Source organism: Falco rusticolus, chromosome 1 (assembly GCF_015220075.1).
Source record: "Falco rusticolus isolate bFalRus1 chromosome 1, bFalRus1.pri, whole genome shotgun sequence".
In the NCBI taxonomy this organism is placed as follows: Eukaryota; Metazoa; Chordata; class Aves; order Falconiformes; family Falconidae; genus Falco; species Falco rusticolus.
This window is the reverse complement of record NC_051187.1, coordinates 56,064,571-56,092,550: the sequence shown is the minus strand read 5'-3', so window position 1 is coordinate 56,092,550 and position 27,980 is coordinate 56,064,571. Positions and strand designations below refer to the sequence as shown.

Here is a 27,980-nt window from a genome sequence, read left to right as displayed (position 1 = left end):
TGCCCCTGGTCAAAGTGTGAACCATTTTCACAGTATATCACATTTAATTGGACATTAATAGTCATACTGCAGGATCAATTGCTTCCAAGTGCAAACTTATGCATTAAGGAAACGAAAATAACTCAGAAATATCTAAAATGAGTCCAGAGCAGAAGGACCTTCACTGCAGTAAAGGAAGAGACAAAACAAGGTGAGGAGCCTAAGACCTTTTTTTTTTTTTAATCTACAATTATTAGAATTTAAAGATACATTAAAAAAAGAAATCCACAACCAACCTCTCCAGGAACCACCCTGCATCTGCATTTCCAAATTTTGGCAGAAGTGAGCTCCTGAGTAAAGGTGTATTTGTAATAGTTATATTCATACTGACACCTCGCCTCACTCTGTGAAACCGGTACTTTTCTCAGTATATAACAGCCTAGGGCTTGCAGTTCTTTATTGCAGATGACTAAAAATGAGAATATTGTTGTTGTTGATGTTATTATATTATTATTATTTTTATTAAATATGCATTATTCAGTGAGGGCCATGCCACCTGTATTACAAGCCAGGTGGAGTACAGGGTCTCATTGCAGTTGTAAATTTGAGTTGCTTCCCTACAAAAATCTTTTAATTTACACCACAAGGAGGCAGTAAACCAAGTTGCCCCTCTAGAAACTAATGATGGATGTAGTCGCTGTCTCTACCAAAAAAGAATTGGATCCCTTCTACCTGCAATGACTTTAGCAAGGAAAGGGTAAGACCCCAGTGCATTTCTCTCTGTTCTTCCAAGGGGCAGATGGCATTTCTTTTTTCCCTTTCATCTTCACAGAACAAGTTGTGAAGAACCATTTCCAGCTCCTGCAAAGGGGCATTTTGATTGAAAACCTGGACCCAGCCATGTTCAGGAAAAACACTATTTTCTTCCCATTTCTTTTTCACATAAAGGATTTCTCTAATCACACAGTTTCTCTTTCCCTCCTTGCTGCTTTCGTGTGGTCAGAGCTAGAAGCGCTTGGATACTCCAATTGAAAGGTGGATGTCAAGTGCTAGAAGAAGAACGGGTGCTGTGAGTGTAAAGAGTTAATAGGACAAGGTCATGGTCTGGGAGAGCTGGTGACTAGACTGAAGTCCTACAGAGAAAAGAAAGGATTTTCTTTTCAAAGGATTGCACTGAAAGCCAGATGTGAAACACTGTGTTCATCCTTTCTCATTTGTTAACATTCGCAACTCTCTTTCCCAAATTAACTTAAACCTTTTAGACATAAGACTGATTGAAGAAACACACAATTATTGAAATAATTATGTGATACATATTAGCAAAAGAATGAACAAAAATAAGACATGCTCATAGCATACTGCCAGTTCAAATCAAACACAGTGATTTCACCACCTCAAGACACAGACTGTTTACAATCCACGCTTAGTCTAGGAGTGATGGTGGATTAAACAACAAAAAGTGATTTGTCCAAAAAGGTTTTTCCAGGTGGCTTTCTTAGGAAAAGAAATTGGTATAACCAAATTGCTACAACCAGTGCAAGCCTATTTAATTACAGTGTCCTCTGGATATAGGTATCACACAGAAAATCAGATCCACCCTGAGAGTTCCCCAACTTGAACACAGTTGGAGTAGGTACTTGCATATGGCTTTAAAGCACAACACAAAATATAATGTAAATATTACTTCAGTTACTGGACTGAATGGAGCTCAATATGGGTAATGGGGAGGACTGAGGCATGCAGCAGCAACAAGAAGAGTGGGGGAGGATAAGTTTCTGCATAAGATGATGGGATGGGTGAGGGTAAGGAGTTCTGGCTGGCACCATCTCTGACAGACTCTCATTTCATTTTGTCTAACTAGCTATAGGTTTCTTTCACAGCTGGTTAAACAAGAACAAGATAAAAATCTATTCAGACGAGTCATTATGACACTATTAATAGCTGATAGAAGAGTGTACAATGAATGCCAGCATAGATATAAGGGCAGTTCAAGTCTCTCTGAAATCAGTATGCAAGTGTTATCCGCAGATCTATTACAGAGACGTGTGAAGCTGTTTCCAGATACAGATTAATAAATGTATCTGTTAGACCAAACAGTTGCACCGGTTCATCACCAGACAGAACACAATAGTGCAACCAGAGAGGATGTGATTTTTCCTGAACCCAAATACAGCAGCTGGCAGACAGACCAGCCAAGCAGAACCCTGTTATTTGATAGAGGTCCTGCAAAAGAGCAGCAGGGAAGCCCTCTGCAAGGAGGTAAGACCCCAGGGGCAAATATAAGCCATACTGTAGTTGATCTCACCACAAAAAATGAGCCTAAGTGAATGTAAGCAGTGGTTACAGGCAAAAAAAAAACCCCAAAAAAACCCCAACCAACCAAACAAAACCAAAAAACCCAACCCACCAAACCCAAGCTAAATTGCCCCCCTAAGCGGGAGTTAGGTCAAAGTTAAGCGTATTAAAACCTCTGACTAAAAGTTGCGTGCTGAAAGTAAGCTGTCTCTCTTTAGCCGTCACCAAAAAGATTCATTCTTCAAATGCCTTCTCCTGTGTGACTCTGAAATTCCCTAGATATTCAAATTTGGATCCAGGAATACCATGGCAGGGCTGAGCACCTAGGTGTGTATCTCCCACATAAACTTGCTCTGGATCCAGAAACTGCAATGTTCCCTAAGGGATGTGATACAAAGAGCTTTCTGGGAGCACTTCATCTGTTAGTCTACTAATGAAGATGATCTCCACCACTTCTGCAGGAACTAAAATGCTGCAAGAAACAACTTCAGGAGAGAGTCTAAATGATATCGTGTTCATAGCCTAGTAGTTAGTGATGGGTGAGAAGCTGTCCCTGCTTTAGAGAGCATATTCGTATTTTACAGGCAAGTGAAAATGAGTGCCAGTCTCCAAGGAAATCATATTACATAGCAGACAGGGTAGAAAGGAAAGCAGCACTACATCTCAGTTCTCCTAAGACATGATGAAAAATGGGCTCTAAGAACATAGCCAGGCGATTGAATGTCCCTCAGCTACAACTCTCCATCTGCAAAGAGGAGGTAATCTTTATCTGGTAGCTCACGCTGCAAGGCTGCCTGCCTCCCAGCAAGGACCTGCACAAAGCCTGCTAAGGCAAGGCACAGTGCTCAGCGCTGGCAGGTGTGCCACCAGCAAAGCTGTCCACCCTCATGGGATGGGTGGGAAGTGCCTGTGGTCCAGGACACTGTATCAGTGGCCTCTCTGTTCAATTGCATGTATCACACTACAATAGAAGGAGGTCAGTCACAAGATAGCTAACACAAACAAAGGTTTAGTACAATTACAACATCTTGTAATGAGAAGCATCAGAAAAACTTAATACTAACAAAACAATGGCACAAGGGCTGGGTAAATGATGTAAAGCCCTTCACCACTGTGACCTTCGGAGGTAATAAAAAGATACCCCAGCACACCACGCCACTGAGACCACAGGGCATGAATACCATTAGACAAGTCCAACTACCAGCAATTTGCTTTCCAGACCTACAAAACAACATCTTTCCTCACCAGGTTCCACATAACCTTCCCTTTTAAAGAGATTTTTCACTTCCTTAAAGGGACCTATTAATGTTAATTGGACCAATAAAGTACAATTACTTTGCTCTGCCCCACTTGAAGCAATATCTTCCTTTTCCCTCATGAGGTGATTACATTGTAAAAACTAGATAAGACATTTGGGATGTAGGCCTGAGGTACTGGTTTCATTAGGAAGTTAGTTTTAATTTCTCTGTATATTTATATTCTCTGTATATTTACTGGGGGGTGTGGGGGGGTGGGGGTTGTGCTTTTTTGAGAGGCTGGTTAGTTAGCACTGGGTGATCCAACGTGTCCCTAACCTGATCAGTTTGGTAAACAGACATCCTTGCATTAGCTTAACCTGTGGTGTTAGGCTGCCTTGCCTGCGTAATCCCAGCCGTAAGGAGCCCCAAGCAGCTGAAAGCATGCAGCCAAAGCAAGCCGTCAGGGAAGCTCATGTGGGAAGCAGGGATTGTCTCCATCTGGTAAGATGTCTTTTTGTTCTGCTTTCTAGCACTTCTGTGGACGGAAATTGGGGAGAAAAATCAGGTTTTTTCCTCCTACATCCCAAATTCTGTTTGCAGAGGGTCTTATGGCCTGCAGCTTGGCTTGTCTTTCCCTCAACAAAAAGGGCAAATGGATCCTTGCTGTAGGCACTTTGGACAGAAATAATTTTAAAATAGGAAGCTGAATGAAATCTTAACTTTTGCAGGTTCTGTAAAATCTTGAGGTTTGTTTTTAAACTTGTTAAAAAATCCAAACCCTCTTATCTTCTTACTTGCTGAAGGACATCATAAACAACCAATGCTTCAAATAGGCAGAGGCACCAGACAGTTACATAAAACAAACCACCAGATTTCTGCATGTAGGAGTGTCTGTGCTCAACTCAGTCCTGTCTGTGTGTGTGTGTGCATGCGTGCCTGGAAGTAGGTCTCTCCACCCTGAAGCCGTAGCAGCTAGCTCAAAATGCCTGAACTGAAACTGGTGTTGGAGGCATTGATGCTGTGGCCTTGGGCTGGCTGGAGGCTCCAGGAAAGGGTCCTTGGCAACCAGGCAGCCAAGTATTTGGAGTCAGCTGTAGGAGCAGGAGAGCCACAAAGTTTAAAATCTTTACAGTTTCAGTGAGAAGCTGGCAATACCTTGAAGTGGAGCTCTAGGGATCAGAACATACCCTCCTATTTTACAGCTCTGATTATTTTACATGTTGTAGACGTGAAGAAAGTAGAAAAGTTATGGCGATGAGAGTATCCTCACAACTTTATGCCCTCAGCTCTACCTCCCATTAAATGTCTGTCTGTAAGAGTACTCATCATGCTTGGGACCCTTCGATATCCAGGTAGAGGAAAAACACACATGATGGCCTACTAAATGGTAGATTTGTGATTAAATTGGTAAAGCACGTATCAGATCGAGCTAGTCTTCCCTCTAAAGACCTGTTCTGCCACTGGAGGGTCAGGGTCTCCCCCTGAGGTCAGTGCCTGATCACAGATGAATGGTGTATCTCTCAGATAACAGAGATTTACGGTGTTCTGAATGAGCACAAGGAATTGTCACTTTTTTGGAGTTGAAGGAGGTGCATTAACTGACAACACCCCCAGCTGAGCTCTGAGGTTAATGGCTAGGCTGCTTTTTTTCTAAAGTAGAAATAATGATGCTGTACTGAAAATGGCACCTGAAAACAAAAAAAACAAAAAAAAAAAACAACAAAAAATGCGGCTAGGGCTTCGTTTCAGGGTAATACAGGCAGGGGTTTGAAGTGGCCAAGCAGAGGGCATCTGCGCTGCATTAATTAAATGTAACACTTGGAACCAAATTCATGATTAACAGTTTTTAACCATAGTTTGTGAAATACCCAGCAAGACAAATGGGGCTGAGGCAGGGTTGCCCTTGGTAATCACGCATCTCTTGCATAAGATGGAAGTAAAAATAAAGACCAGTGCACATGTGTGGAGTTGTTGGCCGTGCTGGCACTTCCCCACCCCCAGCATCATGAAGAGTGGGCGCAGCTCCGGCCTCGTCCAAACGGCCCGGGCCAGCCCCGAGCTTTCACTAATGCCGTGCCATCGCGCCTCATCCAAGGCCGGGGTGTGACATTCTTCAGGCTGCTTCTGAGGTGCTTTGTGCACCAAGTCAATTAACCTTGTTGGGGAAGGCTTCAAGCAGCAGCGCCGTGAGCCTAAAGCAGCTTGAGTAAAAGGCGAGGCAGAGCGAGACACGAATGGGACCCGGCAGTAAATAACCCGCATGAAGCGAGTCGAGGCGCCGGGCAACCTCAGACAACCGCTCCTCCTGCCGCCGATCCCACCGAGCCCGACGCGCCGGCCCCCGCCTGCGCGGCAGCGGCCGCCGCCGCCTTCCTGGAGCGCCAGCCGGGTCCCTGCCCCTCCGCAAGGCCCGGGGCAGGGGCGACAGGCAGGGCCCGGGCCTTGCGCCGCCGCTGGGGGGAGGCGCGCGACGGCCGGGCGGCCCTGGGGCCGGGCGGTTGGCGGGGCGCCGAGGCCGCGGCCTGAGGCGACGGCCGGGCGGCTGCCCCTCGGGAGGCCGCTCCGGCTCGCAGACCGCTCCAGGTACGCTGGTGTTTGATTTTATATTGTATTTCAGTCAGACTTAAGCGCCCTGAGGGTGAGACCCGTTATCGGGAGTCGTAAGGCGACTGCCCCGCCCGGCAGCAGCCCGCGGGAGGCGCCCCGCGCCACCCCACACAGCAGCGGCGCCGCGGGAGCGCGTCCCCAGGCCGGGACGTGCGGGGACTGCGCCTCCGTCTCCCGGAAATAACGGGACAGAAACGCAGAGCGGAGGGGGGGCTTCGGGCCGGGAAGCTCTACTGGGCGATGCCAGGCAGGGCCCTGCCGTTGGCCTTCGGCGCTGGGGCAGGCAGAGCCCCCGGCTCGGCTCTCCCGCCTGTCTCCTAGGCCGTCATACTGCTGCCCTAGGTAGGCGCCTGTCGCTTTAAGCAGGGGCGGGCCTCTCCCGCAACCTGCATTGCGAGGCCGGCACCGCCCCACCCGGCCATTGGTTGTCGCTGGGGGAGAGCGGCCCGCCCCCGCCCGCAGCCATTGGCTGGGGGCGAGGCTGGGGTTCCCGGATGCAGGCACGTTCGGCCGTTATAAAGCGCTGGGGGAAGGCGGGAGCGGACGCAGTTTGAATCGCGGCGGGTCGGGCCAGGTCGGTGCTGTCAGCCGGGCTCCGTGCGTGCGGGACGCTCTCTTCCTTTGCCTGCGCGGCGCAGCGCTCCGGTTCGCGATGGTGAGGAGCCGTCAGGGGCCCGCTCGGGCGCGGGTGGGCTATCGGGGGAGTCCGGGATCGCGGTGGTGCGGCCCTTGGGATCAGATGGGAGCGCGCGCGGGGGAGGGGGCCGCCGTCGCGGCGGCGCGCGCCGGTGGGCGCGTTACCTGCCGGTAGGCGGGGGGGGGGGGGGGGGGGCCAGCAGTGTCGCACGCGCACTGGTGCCGCCGGAGAGAGGGAGTGGCGGTTGCGCATGCGCCCGGGAGCGGCCTGTGCCGCTAGGTGTAGCGGGCAGCGCGCAGGCGCGCGTGCCTCCCCGCGGGAGGGCGGGGCCGGAGGGGGCGCAGCGCATGCGTGGTGGGGCGGCGCGGTGCCAGCGCGAGCCCTGACCGCTGTCCCTCGCGGGTACGGTGTCGCTGAGGTGGGAGGGGGTGACGGATGTAGCGCCGGCGGCGGGTGCAGTGGCTCTTAGACACCTCTTCTCTCCGCTAGGCTGGTGGGAAAGCTGGGAAGGACTCTGGAAAGACCAAGACCAAAGCAGTGTCCCGTTCTCAGCGGGCTGGATTGCAGGTGAGCAGGCACGGGGACATGGGTGAATGAAAGCCAGGCTGGCCTCCCACCTCATGGTGGGTTGTATTGTGAAATCTGCACAGCCAGCTGTCAGTGTGTCCTCCAGAATGGTGTAAGGATCCATTTGATCCTTGAGTGTTAATGTCTGGCTTGACTATGTTTAGACCTTCTGCATATCTCTGCAGGAGGGAAGAGAAGTTGCTTGTGGCTAGAATTTTGAAGTTGCTGATGTGAACTTGGCATACAGTGTTCTTAGCTGGCTTCTCAGCTAGTGAAATGTCATCTGTACTTCTGCCACTGGGATTCTGTTGAGCAGCATGTGGTTTAGAGTAGCGGCTTTCTTTTTCTGTCTCTGTTATCACAGCCTGTTCATGCTTCTATTCTTCCAGTTCCCTGTTGGCCGCATCCACAGGCATCTGAAGTCTAGGACTACCAGCCATGGGCGTGTAGGAGCCACAGCTGCAGTGTATAGCGCTGCAATCCTGGAGTACTTGACAGCTGAGGTAAAGCTCCTGCAAGGACTGTAAGCAAGTTGGTCAACTCCAAACTGGCATAATAACCACAGCCTACTGTATTTTGCCAGTTTGGACCGGACTTTGAACCCTTCACTTGTTTTGAGCCAGTTTTAGTGCATGCATCATCAGGAGACCATGAAATACGCATAGGATGGGTGGGACCTTTTGTTCTGCAATGTGTGCAGACAAAATTGCTGTGAATTACAGGAAAGATGGAAGTCTGAAAGTATTTTACAACATGCTGTAATGGCACATTTTATATCTGCTGTGAAATACTCTGTTCTTGGGGATACTCAATGCAGAGCTGAAAAGGAGGAACCCTTTCAAAAGAGGCATCGCTTGCTGTCTTGGTGTCACAAATAATGTGTTTGGTATAAAATAGCCAAGGCCATGCATTTGATCTCACTTGATTTATGTAACTCGGTTTAAAGATGGTCTTGTCTTCAGGTTCTTGAGCTGGCAGGAAATGCATCCAAAGACTTGAAGGTGAAACGTATCACTCCCCGTCACTTGCAGCTTGCAATTAGAGGAGATGAAGAATTGGATTCTCTCATTAAGGCAACAATTGCTGGTGGTGGTATGTAAATTGCTTGATAACTTGTGATGACTTGGGTGGCAAGAACTCTTTAACAGATTAGAGGTTCTTAATGCTGTCAATTTATTTGAAGTGCAAATTTTAGGAAAACTATTGAAGAGAAATAACATGGTCTTAATTGTTGCTCTTTCTTAGGTGTAATACCACATATCCATAAGTCTCTCATTGGAAAGAAAGGACAACAGAAAACTGTCTAAAGGATACCAGGATTCCTTGTTATCTCAGGACTTTAAGTACTTAATTGTCCAGTGTTGGTGATTCCAGTGGACTGTATCTGTGAAACACAATTTTGCCTTTTTGTAACTTTGAGAAGCTAAGGCTCCCTTGAGCTTTCTAACAAACCAAATTTCTGCATTGAAGTCTTAACCGTATTTAAGTGTTACCATGGCTTCAAAGAAGCTATTGTATTTGTAGTGGGTTTTGATTGAGCTGACTGTTTTTAGATTGGTTTAAGTAAAGGAAATGTTTGGTTTTGTACAGACTTTTCATCCACTAGAGTGGAAATATTCAATAAATGTTATGTCAAGACTGATTGTCTCTTGTCCACTAAATAATACTGAAAAATTTGGTCTCGACTACACAGCCCTTGAAGAGTCATTCATTCTGTGGTTGACAACAGTTCCAAGAATATGCAACTGTGACAATTGTACCACCTGTGCTTGGAGTATCTGGAAATGGTTCTAGAGTAGCTGCCATTGGTAAATAGTATCAAGTGAAATGGCATGTGGGTTTTATCGTGCAAAGTTACATTCTTGCTAAATGAATGTGCTGTGTAGTGTGATGGTTGCCTTTAGCAGGGCAGGTGTGCTTGATGTCAGCCTTCCTAGAGGGAAGGAGTCAATTGTGGCAGAGGAAGCCTGTAAGATGAATGGGTGTTGAAAATTCAGAACTTCAGCTGCTTTCTTAATGGTAGAGCCTGGCCCGGTTTACTGTTTCATGTAAAATACCATGGGGAGACTTGATAAAAGCAGGTGCTGCACTGCAGCTGCCTCTGCTGGCTCATAATGTGTGAGTTGTGAGAAAGAGTCTAGTCTAAAACCTGCTTCTGAGGTAGCAGTCTGACAGCTTTTGTGTGGCTTTTCCATGTGTGGGCTTTACCTCTGCTGGCTGCAGGGATCTGCATTGGGAAGCACTTGCTTTCTGTTAGTCTGAAGTGATGAGGGCCCAAACTTGGAGTTTAAGGATGGAGTATTAAAGTTAGCGTCAACATCTGCCACACAGTGGCATCCTCAGGAGCAGGAGATTAAAGGGGGGTTCTGGTGATAGCTTCTTTAGCTGTGCTTCTTTTTCTGCAAGTTCATTTTTTACAGAGCAGGGCTGCCCCTTGCTGTGATAAGGGAAACCTCATCCTTCTGGTGAGGCTGTCAAGACTGGTTCTGTGGCTGGGGGCAGCAAGTTCTGTACGTTGCAAAAACTGCTCCTCCAGCAGTGAAATACTTCGAATAAAGTTGCCTCTGCACTGAACAGGCTCTTCTGTTTCTGTAGCCTCTTCCAGGTACCAATCCCTGCTGCAGCACTGTAGCTGGAAGGTGTTGACCTAGATTGTAATGTTGATTAGACCTGTGCTAACCGCAGTCGTCCTCCGGAGCTGCGGTGTTTCGCTGGAGCAGCACCTGACTGCCTTCCTCCCAGCAAATCGGTCCTTGGCAGGATGTAATTGACGTCTTTAATTATAGCGAGCAGTTACAGGGCGCTAACGAGTACCTTAAAGGGTGGTTAATGCGCTGTGAAGAACGACAACGCATGGCCCCCACGCTCCATACGGGCTCCAGGGCGGTCGCGGCAGGCCGGGGGTGCGGTGCTCCGCGGGCCGCAGTGCAGCCGTAGCACGCAGCCGCCCGCCCGGTACTTTTCCATCGCAGCCGGCTCCCGCGGGCAGCTGCCAGACGGCGGCGGGGAGCCGCGGGCGCGCCGGTGAGGGGCGGCTCCAACGACCGGAACGAGCCCGGTACTGTCTGCGGCGCGGTGGCCCCCGCCGAGGCGGCTGCCGGGGCCGGCGGCGGGGCCCCGGGCCCGCGGGGCGGCGCATGCGCGGCGGCGCCCCGGAAGCAGGCGGCGGGCCGGGCTGGCTGCCGGAGCCGAGCGCCGCGCTGGGGTTGCGGTACCGCCGGCGCGGAGCGACGCGGCGGGATGAACCTTGCGGCGTGAGGGGAGCGCCCGCCCGCCCGCTCTCTCCTCTCTCTTCCCTGCCCGGCTCCGCTCTGGCTTCAGGCCCCTTCTCTCTGCGCTGCGGCGGGCGGAGGCGGCGGAAGGAGAAGCCCATGGAGGGGAACCGAGACGAGGCCGAGAAGTGCATCGGTATCGCGCGGGAGGCGCTGGAGGCCGGCAACCGCGACCGCGCCCTCCGCTTCCTCGGCAAGGCCCAGAAGCTCTACCCGACCGAGACGGCCCGAGGTGAAGCCCGGCCCCCTCCTCGCGCTCGGCGCCCCGCCGGCCCCGCGGCCGCCCCTCCTCCCCTCTCCTGCTTCTCTGCTGCGTTGCTCCGTCGGGACGAGGGGGGACGGCGGTGCCCGCGGGTGGGTGGGCGGGCGGGCGGGGGAGGGTGCGTCCCCGTGCCCCGGGGGTCCGTGAGCCGAGGCGCTGAAGCGAGCGGGACGCGGCGGTGCGTTCTCCCGCCATGAGGGGACGGCGCTGCCCCGGCCGCGGCCCGGCTGGCGGTGCGCGGCCCCGCGGGGAGGGGAGGCCGGAGCGACGGCTGAAGTGCCCGGGAGGAGCGCTTCGGGCCAGCGGGTTTCCATCGCCCGCGCCGGGCTGTGGGCAGCAGCGGGGTTACCTCCCCGCTCGCCGCAGGGGCTTGCTCTGGGCCGGCCCAGCCGCCTGCGTGTCCCCCCGCCTGTCGCCGCCGGTGTACCCGCAGCACACAGGCCGGGCTTAGACCCGGTTACCGGCAGGACACCTCAGGCACCAGGCCGAGGCAGGCCGGGTTGGCGTCCCTGCCTGTCACTGAATTACCCCTTACTGACAGCCTGCAATAAAAGCTTCTGCTCCAGGTTGGGCAGTGTCTTAATACTCTGTTTTACTTGTCGTTTGGTTTGGGTTTTTTTTGTTTTGTTTTTGTTTCCCTTTTGATTGTACAGTAGCGACATAGGAATTGCACACGGGTTTAACTGTCCTAGAGAAAACAGGACAGGTGGTTCCCCCTATGACCTAATTGGCACTTCAGACACTTCTGGCTAAAACTTGAAAAATAATTAGCATCTTCCTAGCAAAAAGTGTTTAGAAATTAAAATGGGCAATAGTAAGGTTTCAGTGTATGCGGAGCTGTTACCTGCCTTGGAGTCTTTCTGTCACAGTGTTAGAAGTTGGCTCAAAATACCTTTAAACGTAGCAGTGACCTGTTGCGTTCCTCTGGTTCTCGCTCACGTTGTCTGTGCCATGGAAGGGGTAGGAAGGACTTAAGTGCTCTGTACTGACTTAAAGGCCTCAGCATTTTCCATTTTTGGAACATGACTTTGGGGTAAAGTCCTGACGGGAAGCATTCTTTGCTGTATTTTATTCTGTAGTGAAGCCTTTATGTCAGGTGAGTAGATTCAGTGAATGTTTTCTTGGCCTCTCTTGTCTCCTGACTAGTTTTGAGATGCAAACAATAACTAAAGGTGTCATCAGTGCTTTTTTTTTTGATAGTATATGGTTTTGTGTGTGTAGGTTTGTTGTTTTTTCGGCTCTTTCATTTTTTTACAGCAAGACAGGATGGATGTTGCTGGTAGATCACCTGGAAAAGGTAACCATTACATTGGATCAAGAACATGGCACTGTGTATATCCTTGCAACATTACATACTTCTCTGAAATAAAAGCAAGCAGAAGTTTGCCATATTCCCCTAAATTTCTGTGGCTTCAGAAGATAACATGCATGAAAATACTTTCAGAGTTCTGGAAGCTGTGTTGGTCAGGAGGCAAGAAGGTTGAGGAGGTTCCAATTCAGCTGCTTCCGCCAAAGAGAGCAAATAGCTTGGTCTACACACAGCTTATTACCATCTTACACCTCCAAAATAGGATTTATAGTAGCTTTCAGAAAAAGGAAAAAAAAAGATATTTCAATCTGGTTTATGTTTTGAGTGTTAGGTTGGTTTTGTTACTTTTAAGTAGGACTGCTACTACATAACCAGCTGTAAAGTATTCAGTGCAAGAAATAGATGGCTAATTAGGCTATTGTCTGTAGGACACTTGTTTTATTCACTGTGGAAATTAGCAAAGTGTGTCACAAATGAGGTGCAGATCTGGTGAAAAGAAGGTAGTCTTCTGGTAGTGAACTGTAATCTGGGGAACTGTGTACTGAAACTAAATGCTTCACAGAATTTCTCTGTGATGTTAAGTAAGTCACTTCGCTCCGTTTGCATTAGTGATGGCTAATTGTTTGTGCTTCGTTTTTTCAGGTATACAGCTTGAAACAAGGGCCTGATTTGTGGAACTGGTGGGCAGTTAAAGCTCCATCTGAAGCTAATGAGAATTGCAGATGCCCTAATACCACTGAAAAAATCGGGCCCTAGGCCTGATTTGAACTAGGTACTTAGAAACTAGGGACTCTCTAAATTTGTAGTATCTCTGCTTCAGTATTCAAGCTGTGGAGGTTGGTAATTCTTTTCAACTCATCCCATTTCCTCCCAAAACAACACCAACTCATTGAAAACATATATATATGTTTGGGGTTTTTAACTTTTTGTGGCACATAAATAGCCCTGTTAAAGATGTAGTAAGCTGCAAGGACACAAAATGTCCTTTTCTCAGGACAGGAACTGGAAGGTGTGCAATAAATTAGAACTGGCATTTCACACTAAGAGCAAACAAAATGACTGCTTTGTTATCTCATTGTCATCTTCAGATAAATTAAGTGGAGCATCCACTTGGGGAAAAAACCAGCAGTAATTCATAAATCAGATAATTAAAAATGTGTCATATCTCATACCAAAGAGAAGGAAACAGTTAAGGTTTTGTAAGCTTTCTTAGTTCTAACACAGATCCATATTTTACAGTCATAATGTCTTGGGTTTATGTGGTGATAGGACAATATGGTGCAGCCCTAGTTGTTGCCATACTCATTTTCTCTTCGAGGTATGTATTAGAAGGTCGTTCATACCAGTTTCTCACTGAAGTCACAGGTTCTTTGTAGGTTGTTATCTTTACAATTGCCCACCATTTCACAATAAAAGCAATGAGAATCAGTAGCACTCAATCTTTTACTAATGGGAGCTTCTTCCTCCTGATGTTGTAAAATGTTATAAAAGGACAGAAGCATGTTTTAACTATTGTTTCTAAAACAGTACTATGTGTGGTTTGGTTTTGGCGACATTTGCATTTAAAGTGTATTCAGCACTAGTTCAATCATCAGTGAAGTTTAGTTTTGCTAAACAAAGCCTTTGCCTGGAATACGCTGACTGCAGCAGTGCTATTTTAAGGCTTTAATGGTGTGAAATGTAAGGTCAGTGCTCGTTTAATGGTACTTAGCTAATGACTTCATAGTACCAGTGTTCATGTTGACATCACACTTTGCTAGAAAACGTTTTACAATTCAGCTGTTCAAAATATTGTTTAATTATGATTTTTGCTAATGATTCATCATGCAACTGAATGGAAACTAATTGCTTGTCTGGAAAAGATTTGTAAGTGGGTTTAAAGAAACAAAGGACAAGATCTTTTCAAACTTGCATGCCATTCTGTTTGGAGTGAAAGGCGGAAAATTACATTAAGGACAACTATTTTTCAAGTGGTTCTTAAGATTTTCTTGAACTGTTTCTGATGCTGCCTTTAACAACAAACTTTTCAGGAGTATGTGAGCTTAGTTTTTTAGGCTGTTGCATTAGTACGAATTCTGAATTAAACAATCCTTCCATTAGTGAAAGTGGGGGTCATGTTCAATGCATAATGGAATCAAATGCAGTGCAAGCATCTTTCATTCAGCAGCAGGTACACACAGGAGGGCCTTCAGACACAGGAGATAAGATTTGTTGTCTTACCTGCTAACAGAATAAGTCTTTGGTTCTTTGTATGTCTGTCTTTAAAATACCTAGATGAACAGTGAATTTTTTCTTTAATATGCTGTTAGTACTACAGTTCTAGCAGTAAGTTTTACCACCAGCAGTTCATGGAAGAGTGAAAGTTGCTTCTGAATATCTGAACTGTATATTTTATTTGAAGAAAACAACGGCTCCAGACCCTTTGTATGGTTTTCTTTTTCAACATAGAGCAATAGCTGGTTTGTATATGCTGTGTTCTGCTATTTTAAGAAGTTAGCACTTATGGATTGGGTGGGGTGGGGGGAGGGGTTGTTGGGGATTTTTTTTGTGGGTTTGGTTTGGTTTTGCTTGGTTTTTTTATTGTCCTGCATTGTGTTCTCAGCAGTGCAGCTCCATTACGGGGATGGGAGCTCTGAGAAGGTGATTAGGAAGTAGTAATGTTGAAAGTATAGTGCAGCCAAACCATTTAGTTAAAAAGCCTTACCAGCTAAACTTGCTATGAAGAGCCACTGGGTGTTAAGAATGCAGACAGTTGTCTGTATCTGCATTTCTGCCATTACTGCTACTACTGATTTTGCACAAGCATTAGTGCAGGGATGGGGAATTTCTACAGCAATACCAATATAAAGGCAGGATTTATAAAACTGTTGAGTAAGCATTTTTTTTCTAGAGGGTAAGGCAGGGTCACATGATTGATAGGATCCCACGTGATATTATTACTAAATATCAAATGGCACAGGATAGAAAAAGAATAATTTTGTTTTCTGTTATCACTTGTCTGGAGCACATTTGGGCTGAAAAGGCTTGATTCTGAGGACACTGTCTGTTCAAGTCTCTATTCTTGATTAGTTCTTAGCCTGTAGACACAATCTCCTTGTTGGAGCTGTTATTACTTCATTTGCCTCAGAACTTTAAATGCCATAATGGATGATACTTAACTATTGCAAATATTTGGATATGCGCTTCGGTTGTAATCCATAATGCAACTATAGCTCTCCTGTTTAAGAACCTCTTTTCATTTCTTTTGTAGTGAAAAACATTCCCTCAGTATACAATTCAGCATCTAAGTGTTAGTCATTTATTTCTGCAGTAAAATGCCTGATCTGATCAATTGATAAGTCTTGCTGAGGCAGGCACGACCACAGGACCAGCACTGAAGTCAGCTGACTTTCTTGTTCGGGCTCACTGTAGCTATTCATCTGCAGTACTTCAGACTGCTGTGGCCAGTGGGTAATAAGCAAACTGGTAAGTAAAAGCAAATACTGGAGAGTCTTAAGAAGCGCATCTTAGGGAAGGGTTCTTCCGTTTAAACAAAGCTCTGCTTTCTTCTCTTTCCTGTGCTTCTGTGAGATACGAGCTATGATATGTAGGATCCCAGTTTTCTGCTGCTCTAAGGGAGACCATGCTAGTCAGAGGAGGATTTTTTTGAATTGGATTTGGAAGAAAATACTTCAGGATTCTACTCACTAGCTTCTAGAAGAAAATGGTTTTTTAACAGTAAAGCTATAACATACTTTCACAGTGAGTGGGACATTTTTCTTTGGAAATTTTTGTTAGGGCATTTTTTATGCAGCTAGTAATTCTCAGTTGTTTATGAAACAAATCTGGCCTATTAGTTTGCCATTTTGCTCTGAAGAGATCTCTTTTCAGGAAAGATAGACTGATAATCTTTGATCTACATTATGCTTTGTGTGCAGTCCCTTAAGTTTGAATAGTACTGCTTCTGATTTATTGGTAAGACAGATAACCCCAAAATACAGGCTTATATCCAAAAAGACCTATTGTCTGACGCTTTATTAAAACTGCTGAATTGAGATCTGCTGGACTATGGAAGGAAAAAGGATTTCAAGATCTAGCAAAAGCACGCTGGTTTTCAAGATTCAGGTCTTAAGAGTTGGGTGTAGTTGGCTGGTCCTGATTTACTTGTGGCATTTCAACAGTTAGTTTGATTTTCAGCTGGTATTGCTTGGAAGGGGCTATAGAGCATCAGTTTGTGGCCATTAATGGCTCAGGCTACGAATAGGTATGTACTATAGCAACTGAAATGTGCTGGAGATGGGCTTGGTCTCTGTACAGAATCATTTCCAGGTTCTTTAGAGTGTTAGGTTAATTCTTTTTTTCGATTTACAGTTGCTTATTCAGGTGTTCTGATGTTTTCACCCCAAAGCATGGGTTCAGTGCTTCTAAAAAACATCTAGAAATGAAGGACCTGGACACTGGACAAATTCTCTCAAGTATTAAATTACCTTGGCAGATATGGAGGGGAGCCCAGTCACTAATTTTGAAATATTTTCCATAGTTTTGCCATGAAAAGCAGTTGCTAGACTGGCCTCAGAAACGTTTGTGGTACAAAGTGATGATTGATAATGCAGGAGGATGTAGCAGCTAGTCTTCTGTCACGTAGTGCTCCCATTTAAGATACTTGAGATCCTAAACTTAATCACTAATGCCTGTAATGATACTATGATATGCTGTTGTTTTATAGTTTTGTTGGAAGCTATTATGAAGAATGGAAGTACTGCTGGGGGAGGTACTTACTGCCGAAAACCAGCGAGTAGCAGCAATGATCAAAGTAAGCCCAATAGCACGAAGGAGAGCAATGCATCTTGTGCAGGTGAAAGTGGAAAAGGCTACACGAAAGACCAAATGGAAGGAGTATTAAGGTATGACCTTGCTTAAATACATCACTGCTTTTCATTCTGTGTATTATATCCTTATACTTTCAGCTCCAGCATCTAAAGAATCAACAGAAAATTTGAGGTTAGCTGAGAGGGGTTACTTGTACTGAATTGTGACTAAAAGGAAGAGGAGAATTTTGCTGTGTTTAAACACAGTATGAGACACTGTCACTTTCTGCAAGAAAGATGCTGCTGCTGCTCTCTTTAAACCATCAAGGTACTTTATATAAAGGTAATATGCAAAATAGTTCTTAAGTAGATCTCATGGTAAATGGAAGAAGTGATGAAAATTCTACAGTACAACTTGCAGGGCAGTTGTTCTGTTCTGGAGTATTTTTATGCTCAAGATACATGCTCACTCCTAAAGCTTATTTTTAAGCTAATCTTGTTGTACAGGCTGGTCTTAGACCAGTGTTAAGATTGTTTTGTTCTGGAAGTACAAGGTGGGGCAACATCAGGAAAGGAGGATGTGCAAAAAGAAATAAAGATTAATAAAAATGTCCTTTTGAGGCATGTAACTCTTTATTCGTGTTACCATTACACACTTGTTGGCTGTAGGAGTGAGAAAAATACTGTTTGATATGTGCCTTGATTTCTGCTAGAGAAATATGGATACAGACACTCTAAAACTGCATACTTCAAAACCCACCTGTATTTTCAGATAAGCTTAGCTCAGATATTTTCAAGGGAGCTCAAAGAAGGGAAATCAAGAAGTCATCATTTCCTTGTTTGTGTAGATTGGATGAACTGTGTGCAAAATAGAAATTTGTGTGTGGTGGTTTGGTTTTTTGTATGCATGTGTGAAATATATGTTGCTGTTGATATTATCTTGGGATCTTTTACTGAAGTTCGGTGATCTGTTCAGCTGTGTTAACAGTGAGGAAAAAGTAGCTTTTCTTTGTTGCTACAGCACCTCTGCATTCAGGCAGGTAGACAGCAGCATCTCTGGCATGGTTATTCTCTTGGTGTTGCTATTTGCTATCATCTCTGCTTATTTAATGCTATCGTTCCTCATTATACATCTGAGGTAAAACCTGAATAAGTGTATAAATTTTTGGCCGCATTGAAATACTAGCTGTTAAAATGAATGCATAATATGTGTGTGTGCGCACATGCATGTGAGACAAAATATCCAGAAGGAAGTCCTCTGTAAAATGAGGCCTACATCACATTAAGATATGTAACACATTTTAGTGGGTTTGCATGGCCAGGTTTTGGTAGCAGGGGGCTACAGGGGTGGCTTCTGTGAGAAGATACCAGAAGTTTCCCCCATGTCCAACACAGCCAGTGCCAGCCTGCTCCAAGATGGACCTGTCACTGGCCAGGGCCGAGCTAATCGTGACAGTGGTAGCGCCTCTGTGATAACATATTTAAGAAGGGGGTTAAAAAAAAAATCTGCACAAAAAAACCTGCAGTGGAAGAGAGGAGCGAGAACATGTGAGAATAACAACTCTGCAGACACCCAGGTCTGTGAGGAAGGAGAGGCAGGGGGGTGCTCCAGGCGCCAGAGCAGAAATTCCCCTGCAGCCTGTGATGAAGACCATGGTGAGGCAGGCTGTACCCCTGTAGCCCATGGAGTTAATGGTGGAGCAGATATCCACCTGCAGCCTGTGGAGGATCCCACACAAGAATAGTTGGATGCCTGAAGGAGGCTGTGACCTGAGGGAAGCCCACACTGAAGCAGGTTTGCTGACAGGACTTGTGACCCTGTGGGGAACCACACTGGAGCAGTCTGTTCCTGAAGGATTGCACTCCATGTGAGGGACCCACGCTGGAGCAGTGTGTGAAGAACTGCAGTCCGTGGGAAAGACTTATGCTGGCGAAGTTTATGGAGAGCTGTCTGTCACGGGAGGGACCCCACACTGGAGCAGGGAAGCGTGTGAGGAGGAATGAGCAGCAGAAACAACGTGTGATGAACTGACTGTAACCCCCATTCCCTGTTCCCCTGCACCACTCAGGGGGAGGAGGTAAAGAAATAGGAATTAAGTTTAAGCCTGGGAAGAAGGGAGGGGTGCGGGAAAGGTGTTTTTTTCTGATTTCAGCAGTAATTAATTAATTTCCCCAAGTCAAGTCTGTTTTGCCCATGATGGTAATTGCTGAAGAATCTCCCTGTCCTTAGCTCAACGCACAAGCCTTTCATTGTATTCTCTCTCCCCTGTCTGGTTGAGGAGGGGAGTGATAGAGTGGCTTTGATGGGCACCTGGCATTCACTCAGGGTCAAACCACCACACACATAATCAGAAAGCTGCTAGAAGGAAGGCTGTGTTCACTCACCTGTGACATGGCATTCTGAGCTGCAGTCTGCTTTGACATCAGGCTCCCTGCAAGGTTTTTGTTTGTTTTACCAGAAAGTATGTTGCCTACTTTGTTGTGAGTAAAATGATGTAGAGCCAACTTTCCTCCATGGTATGTTTTCATGGCATTGGGTATTACTTCCTTGAAGGGATTCACTGGATACCAGATAAACTTAATGCAGTTTGTTGAGATCAGAAGCAGAGTTAGGGTTAGAGAAGTTGCACATTAAGGATAATTTTGATGCAACATTGCTTCTTTAGTACCTGTTTCAACAATCTGTTTTGTGAATATTAAATTTGGGGTTTTAAAACCTACCCAGATCTTTGCAAGTAAGCAATTGTAATAGCTCGCACAACAAACCCATGTTTGTTTGCATTTTACATACCACTTGAAAAGCAACTGTTAAAACAGTATCTTGACCTTTAGCTTGAGTAATGCTACCGTGCTTTAGTATAGCAGATTATAAACCTTTGGAGAGACACTGAATTTTGGTTTAGATGTGCAGTGATCAACAGAGCAAGTCTCCAGTTCTTGTTGGAAGTTTTGAAAAGTTTGTCATGCTGTCAGTTAGTGACATCAGTACACCACTTAGAAAATTTGTGGTTAAGAATTAAAAAAACCATGCACTTTTCCAAGGACAACAGGATTAAATACAAACAGTGGGCTAAAATTTAATGGAAAAATATAACACGTTCAGTGATGATAGCTGAGGGAAAGTTCATGTTTAAACCACAGTGAGAATGAGCTGTCTAGTTGAAAACATGACAGGCTGCATATATTACTGCTTCAATCAGGCCCCAGACTTTTCCAATTAAATGAAACATGCCCCTCTGGGGAGGGATATTCTTTAGAGAGTAGAGCTTGTCACCACCATATGCTTCTGCCATACCACAGCAGAATGGTTTTCAGAATTTTGAATTGGTTAAATAAATGCATGTGAGAAGAGGTGGCTTTAAATAGTGTTTCTTGTCTGATTTTTTTCTTGTAAGAAAGAAATTTCTAGATAGCAAGGTAGCAAAATCTTCAATTTTTAATAATTTCTGAATCTTCCCATGAATCTACTCTGTCAAACTAAATATGTTTTGTATGCTTATGATTTGAAAGGTGGTCATTATCCTCAAGTATTCTTCCCTCTAGGAGTTTTTGGTTCTGTATTAGTAATTTGACTATAGCCTGAGAGAAAGCATTCCTGATTTAACTACACATGCCATTTCCATTGCTTTTTTTATAGGCTCTAGTGATCAGTAGGACAAGGGAGTGTCCTACTTGGATCCTCTGACTTGGATCATTGATTAGTGTTCCTGGAGTTGTCCAACTACCTTGAATTTGCTTGTGACAATTAACTTAAGAAGCACAGCGGAGACATGCTTGGAGCAGTATAACTAGATTAACTGCTTTAATTTTCATCAGGGTTACTCTAGTAATGTGAGTAGGTACTAGTATAAACAAGCACCTCTATGCTGTTTTTATTTTTTTCTGCACACACAGGGGACACTGATCACTAGCAAGCTACCATAACATTTCTTCAGAGCATTACATGAGTTTGCAAACAAGTTGCTCAACAGGGAGAAGCATAAGATGCAGTGTCTTTCCACTGATCGCATAAGTACTGGATGTTCTTTGTGGGAACAGTGCTCACTATTTCAGTGTGAGAGTTTGAAGCTTGAGATGTCCGAAAGCACTTTGATACTTTTGAATTGAAATGCTTTGAAAATACCATCTGTAGTATATGCATCTTTTTCTTAATGGTGCTTGGCTTGTCACTGAGGGCTGGATCAAGTTGCCTTAACACTTTAGGTGAGTTGCATATAGGATATATTAACAGGAGACTAGCAGATATATGTTAGGACACACAGTAGACTTACATCTTTTTAGAGCAAGTGCCCTAGAAGTCTCTAGGCAATTGAAAGCTGTCTGAATGTCTACTTAAGATAAATGCACAAAAATAGTGTGCATGAGGAAAAGGGAGAATTTGCTTTTGGATTCTGTGTCTTTGCTTTAAAGCAATTCCTTCGCTGTTTGGTGTAGGTTATTGGAATTTTTTTCTGAGATAAAGAAATGAAACATTTGTGTAAGAAAAAATCTAAACTTTTTTCATCTAGTTCACTTAACTGAAGAAGTGCTGATCAGGATTACAGTTATCAAAGAGTTCATCATTACTTTCAAATATTCTGTTCATCATACCTGTCTACTCATACTAAGTGTGCAGACACTTTGGAAAGATTTTGTGGACTAGCATGAAATTAAAACATAAAAAAGCATAATTTGCCTGCTGTGTGTTAATCTTTCCCTTTTTATGCTGTGAAGTGTGTATTATCAGTTATCTACTACACGATTTAAAAAAAAAGTAGTTTTGGAGATAAATATATGTGGATTGTACATGTTAAACAGACTCCCTTTAAATGATCTTAAAATTCATATGGTGTCTGATGTCTTTTTTTTTCTTTTTGTAAATAACTTGTAACATATATTCAATATTACCTTTTTGACATCTGAAAGATAACTGCCATGATTTAGTAGTATGCAGAAGTTGGATTGCTATCTTGTGAAAACTGTGGTGGAATACTGCTTTTTCTGCCCTGCCGGTGCCTGCCCCTCAGAAGAAAGCACAGGAATTAAATTTTGTATTTGGATCTCTGAGCTAAAACCAAAACAAACCGAGGCATGAGTTGTGGGAACGTTCCAAGGCAGGATTAAATGTCATCCAGTAGTGGTTGAGAATAATCAGCAACTTGATTTGAATTCATGGAGTAAACCAAACAATTGCCTCTACACGTTTCGTGGATCAAACTAGAAGGAATGTAAGTTGTGTGACTGACTTTTTCCAGGCCTTTTGCTGAGATTTCTGCAAATTCAGCAAATAGAGATACATCATTACATTTTTAACATGGGGTCAAGAAGATAATTAATTGAAAGCGGAATAATAAGAGCAATCAACATGTGCTAAAATGGAAAAAAAATAACCAAAGATAAGAAATGAGGGCATGCCTTTAATTAGGCTGCTAGAACTACTGTGAATTGTTGTATCCAGTTGAATGGTTGAGAAAGTCAAGGTGGAAATCGCAGTCAGAGCACCTGTCATGGAAATGTGGCACAGAAAATATGGTGGACTCTGTCAGAAATCTCCTGCCTTTAATCTACACTTTCTATAGGTGAAATAAAAGTTTAGACAAAATCTGGAGAAAAATATGCTGATGTAAACACAGCCTTGAATATTTCATGTAATTTCACACAGGAGAAACAAACTGGCCAGTTCTATCCAAGAGCAAGGTACTAAGACAAGCACCCTAATGTATTGTTGAATCCATCAGTAAAACAGACATCTGAAACTTCTGGTGCATTCATTCCAGAAACTAGGGATATGCTGGTACCAGCTTGGGGTTTCTTGACGACACTGTGACATTCTCTTCCCATCTAGAGCATTTTTGCAGACCACACTTGTCATCCAAATTGTGACTAACACATTCCCAATTCAGCTACAAGATGCCCCCTGGCGTCATTGGAAACTTGACCTATGTAGAAACTGCATTTTACTGTGTTTTTCTGCTCAACTCTGGGATCAGAAGTCAGTGTACCTTCCTTTGGCTCAGTTCTTTGTCACTAATACTCATCACTGCTCAGTTCAGATTACTTCAGATTGGGAGAAAAAATTGCGGCTCCCATCAGAAACTTTTCAAGATTGTGATTGAATTATCTGTCTTTTGGGATGTCCCTGTGCATGTAGATGGAGGCTTTGGAAGGCCCTTTGAAGTACCTAGTTGTACTCAAAACTTCATGATTATGGATCACTCCAGGTATTTGATACAGAAATGCAAGCATCTCTGATAGGTTTTGTTAACCTGATAAAAGCTGTTGATGCTGACCTAATCTGAATTGTAGATTTGAAAAGGGAAACAAGAAGTACAGCAGTAGGATCACATCATATTGTGGTCACACGAGAACCGCTGGTCATGGCCCCAGAATTTCTGCAGATGAGAGCAGATGTTACAGGATCTGAAGGGCTTCCTCTGCCTTCAGCTGTCAGAGCATGGAGAGGAGCTGGCTGACCAGTTCTACTGCAGGTGGCTTGTCAACTGCAAGCTGGAATAGCGGAGCTTTGCAAATCATGACGAAATATCTCTGTCAACAGATTGTGGATGAATATAGGCTATCGCTTGTCCTCATGCTGTTTGAGAAGTCTATTCTCTAAAAGTCAGATATTGTTTTAGGAGCATCCAGTAACGTGCCATCCTAAAATAGCCAGCACATCTGTTAACCAGAAGGATACTGCCAAGGTTCTGGCAGGGGACTAACAATTCAGCAAGGACAGAAATTAGCTAAAAAACAGAAATAATTTGGATAGTAATTCAGATACAGAAGTGATCCAACTAGGAATGAAAAACATAAGAAAAGCAATTCTTATAAAAACAAAACCCCAAAGCAATTAACAGTGAAAGCTCCAAACTTCAAATGAGCCAGAAATAAACAACAACAACAAAAAAAACCAGTTCACTACTAAAGTGACAGTCAATAAGCAAGTGGTATGTAAATTGCAATTTTAGAGAGAAACATCTGTGTGGAGTTTACATATGCAAGATTAGCACTAAGGACTACAGTGCCTTAAGTGCAGCAAAACCAACCAACCTATTTGAAATTCTGAAGGCAGCCTTCAGAAAGTGAGCTGCTTCTGCCGGGATTGCTGCAGGACAGGGCTTTTACGTGTAGTTTAAAGCCATAAGTAGTATCAGTGATCAGCCTTTTCCAAAACCTCCACTGGTTTTACTCTTAATTTTTCCCAGTCTCTGCTGACCAATGAAGTGTGGCCTGCAATGGGAGTCGGGTGGAAACGGGATGGTTCCTTCCATCCATCTGCCCTCCTGTGACAGATCTCCAGAGGACAGTTCAATGCTCCAGGCATGGTGAGGATTGTCAGACGTCAGTCTGCTAAAGGCAAGGGGTGAGGAGTGTGTCCAAAATGGTCACCTTCTGCTGAGGGACAAGGATCGGGTTGGCCATGGCTTCCAACAGCTCCCAGCAGCTGGAGAGAAATTTCTTATCAGGACAGTAGCAGTTTTGGGGAATAGGACTTAAGTCTTAGAGAAATGCTGTGGAAAGCCTGTGATCCCCATCAAAGGTGGAGGAGGGATGTGGCATGTCTGGCCCTGGTGGGGTGGGCTGTGTGCTCCCCCAGTTTTTGAGAGGCCTGGTGACTGCACAGCACATGTATGACCTGAGGATCTGGTAGGTTGTCCTGGTGATCCCCTACAGTTTGTCCTGCTATAAACTGACCTACCAGGTTGAATTTGTGATGTATGAAAGTGTTGCCTCTCAGGAGCACATCACAAATACTGACAAGTGTTTTCTAACCATCTTTGCTTGTCCCATCATCCCCAGTGAAAAGCTGCTGCAGTACAAGTTTTGGTGCAGAACTCGGATGGACTTTGCTAAGGCGGGAAAGAGCAAGCGGTTACCCTGTAGCGATTGTCCTGAATCGTGCTCAGCAAGGGGCCTCCTGGCAGAAGTCACTAACTCCCTTCCTGTAGGAAACTTTGCATTAACCAGATGCTAGCTACTTAGAGTCCAGATGCTTTTTGCCTCCAAGTGGCAAAGCAGTGCTTGTCTAATGGCAGGGTGTAGCAAGGGCTTCATAGCACAAGGTCATTGCTGAGAATTTCAGGCTTAGGTATGGTGTTTGGCCCCTGTGCATTTGCAATTTTACAATCATCTAATTGCAATATTACAATCATCTAATATATTTAAAGCTTGATCTGCCTCATTCAAAGTCCTGCTAAACTTTGCAACATTGCCATTTGTATACATGTATTCCATATGATTCCCCATGAAGTTACTTGCAGCGCTGCTCCTCAGGCTATCCAGCAGACTACTTGCAGCTTATGCTTGCCTCTGAGGCTTGTAAGAGCCCACGCTGACTTGGTTGAGATCTGAAATGGCAATGGTCTAAACAGTGAACAGGGGTTAGGTATCTCGGTGTTGATCCTGTGCAGTTGAAAGGAGGGCAATGTAAATGATCTGGAGGATCAGTTACAGGTCTGTTCCAGGCAGTGTTGCTGTGAGTGTGCCCATCCCAACAAGAACGGGCAAGGGAAAGTCAGGGCTGGCTGTCACATTCACAAAGGCTTCTTTGTTTGAGGCTGGCTGTTTAGCCTGGGGTAGCAGGGCAGGGTATGAGGGTGATTTGATATAAGATGTGGTTGAAATATTAAATCATAGCTTCATACAAAATGAGAAATGTTGGAATAGAGGTGCTTGTGTATTTGTAGAATTTTTTGTTTAACAAAGCAGTCACTAGCAAAGGCTTGCTAAGAGAAACACTTTGGTAAGTAACAGTAGCTCATTTGCGGACCAGGTTCAGGATAGCTGTTGCATGGAGGGTGATTGCTTTCAGTCCCTTTGGAGAGCAAGTGCTATATGACCCACAGGGCAGGTTTCTCCCAGCACTTTCTCATCAGGAAGTAGCTCTGGTTTTGATGACTGGCTCTAAGCAGATCGTGGTGGTGGATCACATGCTGACTTGAATGTTTTCTGGTTGACAACCACCATTCCTGCTTTTCCCATGAGGCTTGCCCACTGTGGGACTTTGACTGGTTGTGAATGGGAGGAAACTCTGAGGCACATTTTTGGGGGTTAGAAGAACAGGTTGGCATTTCTTGAGTTTTTTGGTGTGGGTTTTTTTTTTTCCCCATTTTTCTCCTTTCTGCATCCTAGAGTTGTGAAATAAATACATATCAGGTCTGCAAAGAATTAAACTCTAATTTTTTTTTTCATGTTTGTTACTTCCATGAGAAATGACTATGCTGTTGGCAGGAAAAGTTGTTTCGGATGCACGGTGCTTAAAAACACTTTAACAAATGATTAACACTACAGTTTTAATGCTAATAAAATATCAACTTTGCTAAACGTTGATGACTTACTACTTAATTTTGTGTTAGCCAAAGTTCTGAAGAGTCTGGTTCACAAACAGATAATTCAGATACTGAATTATTGAAGAGAAGAACTTAGACTGGATGCTTGGGATATTCAATTTCTTGGAAAAAAAAAAGCTTAATTTGATACTGTTACACTTTTAAATAAAGCTATCTGTTCTTGATACAGTTCATAAGTAATCCAGGTCTTGAGGCTAAGGATGAAGGGATCTGCATGCTACCAAACTTTTTTCTTGTACAAATTAACAAACAAAAGTTTCTAGTACTCAGAGTATAATTTAATATATTTTCTTTCCATTCTTTCTTGGTAATGGATTCACTGTATTCTTTTTAATTAGCTTTATCAGCTTCCTAACTGGAGCTTATTAAATGTTACTTCAATATAACAAGCTATATTTATTTCACAGGATGTTTGTATTGGCAGCTGCCTGCGTACCATTCAATTCAGTGCTCTTGAAAGCATTACACCAGGACTTCCATAAAAGCTTGTATTATTTGAACACAGTAAAAGAGATCCTTCAAATGAAACTTGATTTGATCAATCTGTGAACTATGAAGGACCACACATGATGGTGTGGTTGCATGTCTGATGCTAGCATTCCCTTAATTACAGGGTACCCATTCTTCTTTTCATGAAAATGCTAAAGGCTTGCTTACCCCCTTTTTTTCCACTTGGTTGCCCTGTGTGTAGTCTTTGCAACACTAAACCCGTAATTACTTAGAAATCTGTGCATTTAAGAGAAACTGTGGACACAGTTACAGCCATGTGAAGAGACTCACATGAAGCTTTTAAAATATTTATGGATGTAATTTCTATTTCTTGCTCAGACCAGCCCTTTTCTTTTGATGCGCACCAAATGTCAGTGTGCCTCATTCCTGCAATGCAAGTTTGTGATTCAGCTTTATTTTTCTAAGTTTCTGAACTCTTACCCAGGTAACTTGGTTTGATTTTAAGGTGCATCTGTTGGTTTGGTCAGTTCTTCCTGCCCACATAGAATTAATGTTCTCTCTGTCCCCTGTAACTGCTGTTTCTTTCTTCTCAGTATTGTAAAACATACTAAATCATTACATCATTTCCAGATTTTGCTTTTCCTGTCTGGGTGAGATTGCCTACAGGAAGAATATTTCTGAGTTTTCAGAGTTTTAAAAAATGCTACATTGAACATATGAGGTGAGCTGAATCTGTAATTGCTGGAGCTGTTATTGTTTCTTTGAATTTATATAAACATTTACAGAAAGTTTGTCAGGATCCAGGTGCATTCCCAGCCGCAGAGGTATTCTCACATGCCTTATTTCCCTGAAAAGTGAATGCTTGAATGGTGTTATGACTTGACTTTTGTTTCAGGAAAGGGGAAGTGTTGTTTGTTTTGTTTTATATCACGCATACAAATGTGCATTTGCTGTTGACAGTCAAAACAGGCCTTCCTACTCACTAGCTCGCAAAGTAAATTTGGAATCCTCATTTTATGCATTAACAGCAATATTCATATAATTGGGGATCAGGAAATGCTACAGTAATTGCAAACTAAAACCTTTTTTTACAACTGTAGTTGTTCTACAGTAGAAGTAAAATAAATGTATGTAGTAAGTAATTTTGAGTACAGCAGTTTATTGTGCTCAATAGTTTATTATGAAAAATGACATTCTTTTTCTAGAGTGGATTTTTTTCTATATTTTATATTGAAAGCGAGATGTAAT

General features: G+C 44.3%; 2 protein-coding genes across 7 annotated transcripts in view; both read left to right on the top strand.

Moving 5' to 3' along the window:
• Positions 1-6,597: 6,597 nt before the first annotated feature.
• LOC119144575 (histone H2A.Z) lies at positions 6,598-8,963 on the top strand. Its single transcript, XM_037380078.1, has 5 exons — positions 6,598-6,774; positions 7,246-7,323; positions 7,713-7,826; positions 8,286-8,415; positions 8,569-8,963. The coding sequence occupies exons 1-5, from the start codon at positions 6,772-6,774 to the stop codon at positions 8,628-8,630; spliced, it is 387 nt and encodes a 128-aa protein (XP_037235975.1). The 5' UTR covers positions 6,598-6,771; the 3' UTR covers positions 8,631-8,963.
• Positions 8,964-10,461: 1,498 nt separating this feature from the next.
• Positions 10,462-27,980, top strand: part of DNAJB14 (DnaJ heat shock protein family (Hsp40) member B14) — a 27,900-nt gene continuing 10,381 nt past the window's right edge. For 2 of the 6 annotated variants that reach the window (XM_037380009.1, XM_037380016.1), the window contains exons 1-2: positions 10,469-10,827; positions 16,872-17,049. In XM_037380009.1, coding sequence (XP_037235906.1) covers positions 10,695-10,827; positions 16,872-17,049 — 311 coding nt within the window. In that variant the 5' untranslated portion in view covers positions 10,469-10,694. Of the gene's footprint in view, positions 10,828-12,808; positions 12,939-15,476; positions 15,632-16,871; positions 17,050-24,137; positions 24,258-27,362; positions 27,454-27,980 lie in introns of all 6 variants that reach the window. The other 4 variants (XM_037380037.1, XR_005103167.1, XM_037380029.1 and 1 more) reach the window with 4 other exon arrangements.